General features: G+C 24.6%; 1 protein-coding gene across 1 annotated transcript in view; it reads right to left on the reverse strand.

Moving 5' to 3' along the window:
• Phum_PHUM294930 (uncharacterized protein) overlaps positions 1-9,693 on the reverse strand; it is a gene marked incomplete at both ends in the record, with an annotated part of 25,768 nt that overhangs the window by 534 nt on the left and 15,541 nt on the right. The window contains 3 exons of the mRNA XM_002427068.1: positions 24-203; positions 315-473; positions 5,239-5,550. Of these exons, the coding sequence (XP_002427113.1) occupies positions 24-203; positions 315-473; positions 5,239-5,550 (651 nt within the window). The remainder of the gene's footprint in view (positions 1-23; positions 204-314; positions 474-5,238; positions 5,551-9,693) is intronic.

The raw sequence follows: 9,693 nt of genomic DNA on the forward strand, positions 1-9,693 counted from the left end.
TCTAGGGGCACTTATGCTATCACGTTCGATTCTTATTTCGTTGAATTGTATTATATCGGCAGCAGGATTTGGCGAACTGTGATAAGTGGATGATTCCATTGATGATATATTTGGTATGGGTCCTCCGTGGTGAGCCGCTGCGGTTGTTGTTGTTGTTGCTAAATTTATATCCGCATCTATTTCGCTATTTTCATCACCGAAACCTGAAAATCATTTATTTAAATAAGAGAAAACGATTTGAAAAAAATTTATTTCAATTAGGAATGAATTCATTATCAATTTCTTTAATGATGAATTGATTATGATTGACTTACCGTGTGGTATTGTTGAATCATTTTGCGAAGAATAAAATTTAGCTTCTCTAACGGCTCTATATTTTTGAACCATTAGTCTTGCTATAACAATTGCTAAAACTAATAGTAAACCGGAAGTTATGCTTAATATTAAATATAAATACATTTTTTCTTCATTTTCTGAAAAAAATAAAAATAATAATAAAATTTTATTTTCATTTCTTACGCGATGATGACGTCAATTTTTTTTTTGCCTCCACGTCGAGACAAAAACCTGGAGAGAAAAAAGAAATAATAATAATAATAATAAACTCGAATAAATTGAGTCACGAAAAAAAAAAAATTGATTTCAGCAATCTTATTTAAATCTCTTGAGAATTAATAATTTTTAATCATTTCATTTCCTTTTCTTTAACTGAAACAAGACGAAAAATTATTTATTTATTTATTAACTTTTTATTTTTTATGTATAAATAATTAAATAAAATTATTATTAAAAAAATGAGTGAAAACGTTCGTTAAGCCGACGACAACGACGACGACGACTCATTTAATTAAAATTTATTTTTAAAAAAAAAAAAAAAATGAAAATATCGATCGATAAAATTATTTATTTATTTATTAATTAATTAATTTCGATTATTAATAAATAGATAAATAAATAATTAATAAAATAGGTTTTTTTTTTCATTTAGAAAAATCCTTTGATGATTATTTTAATTAAATAAAATTAATAATTAAAAAAAAATTAATTTATTAAAGGGAAATAAAAAAAAGAATTATTCATTTATTTATTTAAATAAATAAATTTTTTTTGTTAATAATAATAATAATAAGTAAAATTTGTTAAATTCGAAACAATAAAATTATTTATTTGATTACAAATGTATAAGGTGTTAAGTGGTTAACCATCACCACCACCACCATCACCACCGGTTGTTGCGCTTTAAATGATATTTGTTTCGGTTGTTTCGTAACGTCTCCCTTTATTATTATTATTATTATTTTACACAAATTAAATTAAATAAAAAAGAAGGTATTTTTATTTATTCCACGAAATAAATTTTTTGTAAATAAACTAATAAGAAAAAAAAAAAATGAAAAATATGACGTCGCGTCTGAAGAGTAAAAAAAATTCAGCAAAAAAAAGAAAAATATTAAATTTAAAATTATTTCTGGAAAAAAAAAAGAAAAAAAATTTCGACTGGAAATCTATATATATCCATCCATATACGTATATTTTATCTATTTTTTCCCTTCAAACTTAAATTCAATAATAAAAAAAAAAAGAAAAAAGAAAATTGTATATGTATTTTATCAATAAATAAAAAAAAAGAAAAACTTTTCCTACAGATAATTTCATTGGTAACCAAATTTCCCCTTTTTTTTTTTTAATGGATTATTTTGAAAGAAAAAAATAAGAAAAAAAAGAAAATCTTTTTTTTTATTTCTTTCTTATTTTTTTAATTAAATTTTCAATTAAAAAAAAATTTAAATTTAAATTTAAATTTAAAACTATAAAATTTTTAATGTCTTGTTGATTACAAAATTTTCAATTTCAATTTCGATTCACAAAAAAAAAAAAAAAAAATTAAAAAAAAAAAGACTTCGTGAGATGTTTTTTTTTTTTTTCAGGAGGGGGGAAAGTGGGGAGGGTTTTTTTTTTATCCAAGAAGGATTAAAATTGAAAAAAATAAAATAAATAAAATAATTATTTATTTTAAACCTTTACGTTACGTTATGCTTTTAAATTGTTTTTTTTTCTTTTCAATTTCTTCATCCCGTAATGTGTTTATATCAATAAATAAATTCGATCCCATGTATTTTGCCACGTTGCCATGTTTATTTTGTAAAATAATTATTACCACAACCCCCCCTTTTTTTATTGACTCAGGGGATGCATTTCGCCCACTAACTTTCCCACCTCGGTATGAAAATTTCTGGTCGTGTTTTACCGTGTTCTTTTCCAGAGGGAGGGGCATTCACGGGAGTACGATTTGTATTTCCCCCCCAGTCTCAACCCACCCCCTCTTAAATCAGAACCATCATGTACACACTTGCGAAAGTGGTAAAGATCCCAGTACCCTTCGAGAGACAGTCCCGAGCTGTTACCATCATTCACGCCCCTTCCGCAGTGTCTGCGAATTTCCGGGAAGAGAGAGAGAGAGAGAGAGAGATGTCCGGGAGTCGCGAATCCCGTTAATCATTCATCCGTTGCAGCTAAATCAAGTCTTACCCCCTCGAATAAGGGTCTGCACATCCCCACGCCTCGAAAAGATGTAAGGTCACTCACTTATACCCTTAAATTTTTTACCACCCCCCCTAATTTTTTTTTCTTTTTCTTTTTGATAATAATGATAATAATGATATTAACAGATACGTTAAAATATTATTCGAAAAACCGAAAAAAAAGGAATGATAAAGAGGAGATTATTACTTCTAGTGCCACTTTTTTTTTTTTTTCACTTTTCCAAAGTTTTTTATCGAATTCTTTTGTTTTTTTCGTATAAATAAATTGATAATAATAATAATAATAATAAATACTAATTATTAAAGCGATAATTTTTTTTTTCTCCCTTTCCATTTATTATAAAAAAAGCCAATTTATTAATAATAATAATAAATTCATTAAAATGAAAAAAAATAATTTTTTTTTAAACTCGATAAAAAAAATATTTTTTCATCCGAATCCGTTAAAACGACAGAACAACAGCAAGAAAACAAAAAAAAAGGAAAAAAGAAAATTTTTGACTCGGAATCTTTTTTGCCCTTTCAAATGAAGTAACATTTAAGCTTAACTAATGGCCGTAGAATAAGGACCGGAAAATAAATCTTCAGATGTTCTTTTTCCCCTTTTTTATTTTATATTATTATTATTATTATTATTAAAAAAGTAAAAGCTGGCAGAAAAATAAATATATATTTAAAAAAAAGGAAAAAAAAAACGGTTTAATTTATGATTGGCCGAAAAGAAGAAAAAGAAAAAAAAAAAGAAAAAAAAAAGCATGCGAGGGAATCCCAAGGATATAAATACAAAACCTACACGACCCCCTCCCCGTTCTGCCCCCCAACCCCCCCGATTTCGTCGTTCCCACCTATTGATACAACCTACATCTTTTTTTTTTTTTTTCATTCTGTTATTTATTTATTTAAAAAAAGAAAAAATAAAAAAGTTTGTCGGATTTGTTTCTGTTGTTGTTATTTCCCACCTCATTCATCCGCCATTAATTTTTTATTTTTATTTTCACGCGATTTCTTTTTCATAGAGTAAATAAACAATTCAAGTTAAAGATTTTAGTATTAAAAACATTTGATAAATTATTTTTCGAGTTTCGAATAGTTTATTTATCATTTTCGGGTGAGAAAACAACAGTTTTATATTTTTGTCTTTATAATTAAAAATTTAAATTTTTAATAACTCTAGTTAAGTAAAAACGAATTGTTATTTTAAAATATTTTTTTTCTTTTTGTATTCCTTACCTTCCCTATCTCTTTCTCATATAATAATTAATTTTTACACACTAAAACCCAACACCGTAATTTTTCATAGAGTAATTAAACACTTCAGATAGAAAAAAAATTTTTTTTCATACGCATACGAAAATTCAATTTAAAATCATTTTTAATTTTTTTTTTTTTTAATACTCTATGCTAAGATAAAATAAATAAAACGAGATTTTTATTTCATAGAGTAAAAAAAAAAAAAAAACGTAGAAATTTATACGTTTTTTACACGTTAACACGAGAGAGAGAGAGAAATTTTGTTATGGATAATTTTTCTTTTTTTTTTTTTTTGGTACGCATCGGGTTAAAAATTTGAAAAATGAAACGCAAGCGTAAAATTGTTTACTCGTAAATTAAGAAAGGAAAAAAGGAAGAAAGAAAGAGAAGAAAAAAACAATAAAGAAGAAAAAAAAGAAAAAAAGGTTTCGAATATTTAAAAAAAAAAAAAGGTTTGAAACGATAACGCGATATAAAATTTTTTTTTTTTTTTTTCCCAACTCATCATAAAATAAACGATTTATATATATATTCTTAAGACTTATTTCACCTTCGAAGTTAGATAACCTTTTTAGTAATTGATAAAAGGAAAAAAATGGAAATGTGCAACCGCACCGATTTTCACTCGAAAAGAGAGAGAGAGAGAGGGAGAGAGATAGAGAATTCGTGCGTGTGAGTGAGTGAATGAGTAGGTGAAAAGTTAAAAGAAGAAGAAGAAGGTAAAAAACATGGAAAATAACTCATTTTGAGTTGAAATGAATTTCTTTTTTTTTTACTCCTTGGCGGAATCTCATGGCGAATTTTTTTTTTTCGGAAAGAAAGAGAGAGAGATAGAGAGAGAGAGAGAAAGAGAAAAAGCTCCCCCGAGATTCATTTCATTTTAAGCTCGATGTTTCAACGTTTTTATTAAAAAAAATAAAAATAACAGAAGGGAAAAAAAAAGAATAAAAAAAAAGAAAGAAAAAAGGCGGAAAGGATGAGAAAGAAAGAGAGAGATATAAAAAAAAGATAGAAAAATAGATATAGATGCAGAAAGAGAGAGAAAAGCAAATACAACCTTTCGAAAGCGAACAGAGCGTGTAATTAGGATATCCAGAAATAATTTTTTTTTTTTTTTTTTGTAAAAGTTTATTTAATTCTCATATTTTTCTACAAAACCCCAAGCAGAAGAAAAAGCAAAAAATGTATTTAATAGCATGTTAAGAAAACGAAATAATAATAATGATGATAACAGCATAAGAAGAGAGAAAAAAAAAAACTAAAACCCGTAGAAGAAAAATAAAAAAATATTTTTTTTTTATTCCATCGCAATCAGCACCACCATCACCACCACCGCCACCATCACCACCACCGCCACCATCACCATCCCCATCCCCGCCACCGCCACCACCACCGACCACCCTTATCATAACCCAAAAATCTTAACAGGAGATTAATTACTCACTTTTAATAAATTTGTACACGTTGATCCATTCGGATATGAATCCGATGACTCGATTATTTTCATTAGAGAAGATTGTTACCGAACAATTGACTAGTCCAGTTCCAGACGATGGATCGGATACTACATTGACATCGGCTTGAATATCATTGGATGAAGGTTGATAAGAAGAAGAAGAAGAAGAAGAGGAGGAAGAAGAAGAAGAAGAAGAAGAAGAAAAAGAAGATAAATAAGAATTATCCATTCTTCCAGGAGTTTGTATCCTGTTTGAGGAAGGACTTTTTAAAGTAGCCAATAATTTTTTTTTTCCTACAACTGTAAACAAAAAAAAAAAAAGGTACGGATCCAGGTTTAATGTAAAACAAAACAAAACAAAACAAAAAAAAATATATAAAATAAAAATAAATAAATAAAATTAATAATTTAAGCGTGTGATTTATTTAGAAAAAAAAAATGTGATCTCACGTGAGTTAATAAAATAATAATTATTTACAGCGTGTTTTTTGCGTTCAATAATTTAAGAAATTTACAAAAAAAAATTAATATTTACATCCCATTCCCCCTCCCCCCTTCCCGCTCCCCAAAACTTTCCCCTCTCTTTTTCTAAAACAATCATTTTCCTTTCATCTTTTTTTTTTTGATAGAAAATCACAAAAGCGAAAAGAAGAAATTAAAAAAAAAAAAAAAACATTTTTCGATAATAATTTTTCGAAATGATTCTTCCAACAAATTTTTTTTTTTTTTTAACCAATCCTACTAGATTTATTTTTACGACATTTTTTTTCTTTTTCTTCTGCTTTTTCTTCTGCTTTTTTTTGAGACTATAAACTTTTGAAAGGACGGTTAAAAAATTTATTGAAACCCTCCCAAAAAAAATTAAATTAAATTAAATTTTAAAAAAATTCGTTCGACTCCGACTCTGTACATACATATATAAATAAATTTTATTTAAAAATTATGCAACATTATTATTTTTATTTTATTATGTACATAAATGAATTTAATAATGATGATAATAATAACAAAGCTAAAAAATAAATAAATTATTTTCATTTTTTCAAATAAGTATTTGCCAAAAGGATATTTTAGATAAGGAAAATATAGGAATCGTGAATGTTGACGACGATGATGACGTCACAAACAAAATTTCAAAAAAATTTTTTCGCGCCTTTTTTTAAAATAATTTTTTACCTTTAATCAACTTAATTATTCCTCCGCTTCCTTTTTCGTTTTCTTTTCTTTTTTTTTAACGTTTTCCGTTTTATTTTTCGTCACCATTTTTTAATTAATTATTTATTTATTTATTTACATAAATTATCATTCTTATTATTATTATGTAAATAAAATTAGGAAAAAATTATTTATTTAACCGTGAAAAATTTTTAATAAAAATTTTAAATAAAAAAACTTTTATTAAATTATTTTGTCACATATATTGATGCGTTTGTTTCTCGTTTGTTTTAATCCTCATTTGAATATTAATTATTTATTTATAACAACAATAATAATAATAATGATAATAATAGCGTCAAAAATCTTTTATGTTATACGCATTGTTTAATTATTTATTTATTAAAACGTAACATGTATAACTGCGAAGGTGTATATGTAGGCGAAAAAAGAAAAAAAAATTTGTTAATTTTTTATTATCGTTCAAACGCATAACACGTGATCCGATTATTTATTATTATTATTATTATTATTATTATTATCGTCAAATATTAAACAATAAAATAACAACGATAAGAAAATTAATAATTTTCTTTTTTTTTTGTTGATATTTTCGAAATCTAAAATTTTTACATCAAATTTTTTTTATTTTTTATAAAAAAAAAATGTGTGAAAATTTCAAACGTATAAATATTATTATTATTATTATTATTATTATTATTATTATTATTATTATTACTATTTTTATAAAAATTTTCACGTTTTCCTTTTTCTTTTTTCTTTTTTTTTTTTTTTTTTTTCAAAAAAAACAAGAAATAAAAAGCGGGAAAGTGATATAAATAAATTTTAAACTGACTTTAGCGCTTACTGGCAGCAAAAAAAAAAAAAAAAAAAATCAAATTTATTTCCGTTTCCATTCATGCGGGGGGGGGGTGAGGGAGGAAGAAAGTGCCAAAAAGACGGCAAAAAAAATGGAATTAAAATACAAAAAAGAAAACAATAATAATAATAATAAAATGGGAAAAGGAAAAAAAGGAAAGAAAGAAAGAAATGGAAGAAAAAAAAATAACAAAAGGATAATTTATCGTTTACGAAAAAGAAAGAAAAAAAATAAATAAATAAATAAAAAATATTAGTAGTAATAGTAATAATAATAATAATAATAATAATAATAATAATAATAATAATAAAAGGCAATAAAACAAAAAAAAAACGGGAAAAAATGAAATTTGTCCTTTGACTTTAAGAAAAAGAAAATTTTTTTTGAAACCGTGACCTTTGAAAACCTTTTCCAATAATCCAAAATTCGTCGGTTTTGTTATTATAGAGAAAAAAAAAATGGAAAAATTATTATTTGGAAATTCGCCATTTTTACTTTTTTCTAAAATTTTCCAAGTTTATGAAAAATATTCGAATATTTAAAAAAAAAAAAAAGAAACTTTTAAATTTAATGATTATTTTTTGTATAAATATTTATTATAATAAGGGAATGGATAAAAATAATAATAATAATAATAAATAAAATCGACAGCGATTAAAAAAGTGAAAACAAAAACAAAAAGAGAAGGGGAGAGAGAGGGAGAGAGAATGAGAGAGAAAAAGTTATAAATTCAAGTTTTATAATTTTAACTTTTTCTGTAAAATGTGAAAGTTTTACATAAATTACGACGAGTTCATAAAGTCATGAAAACCGGAAATTCTCAACTTTTATCATAATCAAAGCTAAAAACTAACAAAAGTTATTTTTTAATAAACTAAAAAACTAGACAATTTAAACGAGTCTAAATATTTATTACCTGTAATAATAATTCTTTTTCTCTTTCTTTCCCCCCCTTCTGTTTTGTTAAAAAATATTTTTCCATTGAATAAAAAAAAAATAAAATAAAAGGAAAACTAGAGTCTCAATGGAAAAAATTATTTAAAATTATTATTATTATTTTTATTGATTGATAATTATTTAAAACTAAAAAAAAAAAAAAACTTTAATTTTATTATTATTATTTTTTAATTTTTTTTCATTAAGAAAATTTTTTTTTCTCTCTCTTTCCCTCTCTCTCCTTTCGGGAGACATTATTACCCCCTTCGCCCCGCCTCCCCCCGGTATTTTAATTATATTTAATAAATTAATTGTAATTTAAAAAAATAAAAATGTTTTTTTTGTGTTTGTATTTCACGTGCATTATTTTTATTTTCAAAAAAAAAAAAAAAATATTTATTACCGCCTTTTAATTTTGCTGCCGCAACTATTATTATTATTATTATTACTACTTAAGTAAATGTATTCCGGTTTCCTTTCGTGAGTAAAAAAAAAAAAAAAAAGTAACGTTGTTGTCGGGTAGTTAAGCAAACTACCCTTTCTTGACAATACATTTATTTATTTTAAATGTCGCGTGAAATAAAATTAGACTACGCCCTTTTGAATTATAACTTTTACCTTGTTGTAAAAAAAAAATTACTTATCCCCCCACCCCCCCATTCTTTTTCCATTTTTTTAATAAAACAAACAACTACCGCGTTCATTTTATTTTATTTTTTTTCTAACGTTTTCATCATCATTATTATTATTAATATAATTTAAAAATTGTTTGTTTAAATTATGATGATGATGATTAAATGATTATAAAAAAAAAAAAGTTCTGCAAATATTACAACTTTAAAGTATGTCAAATTGGATAATAATAAAATAAAAGGCGTTTGGATTGAATTTTAAAGGGAAAAAAGGGGGGGGAGGAAAAGTTTAAATAATTTAATTTTAACGCTTAAATCAAATAAAAATTAATTTTCTTCTATTTCCGATTTTGAGGAAAAGTGTAAAGAAAAAGAAAAAATTATCATTTCAATATTCTTGGAAGAAAAAAAAAAAAAAAAGGTTAAATATTTTCCGAAACGTTTTTTGAAAACAAGTTTTTCGAAAAGTTCATCTTTTGAATAATTCATTATTCGATTAAAAACATCCTGCCAGGAGCAAAAGAAGGAAAAAAAATTTTTTATTTTTTTTCTACTAGTTTAACTTTTACTCAACGTTTGATCTCGTGAGAATTTTTTTCCGTTATAACAATTATTCCGAATCCTACTTTTTTTTTTTTTTAAAAAACTCGTCATATTCAAAACGTTTTATTTAAAAGACAGCAGACGACAATAACAACAAAAAAAAAAGAAGAAGCAATAATAAAAAAGCAAATTATTATTAATAATAAACTCGAAAAAAAAAAAAAAACCCACAACGATAAAACTTTACGACCGTCTGTAATAAAAAGTTCAAAGGTTAATTTACACACAAAAAAAAAA

Source organism: Pediculus humanus, genomic scaffold (genome assembly GCF_000006295.1).
Source record: "Pediculus humanus corporis 1103172107679 genomic scaffold, whole genome shotgun sequence".
NCBI lineage: Eukaryota > Metazoa > Arthropoda > Insecta > Psocodea > Pediculidae > Pediculus > Pediculus humanus.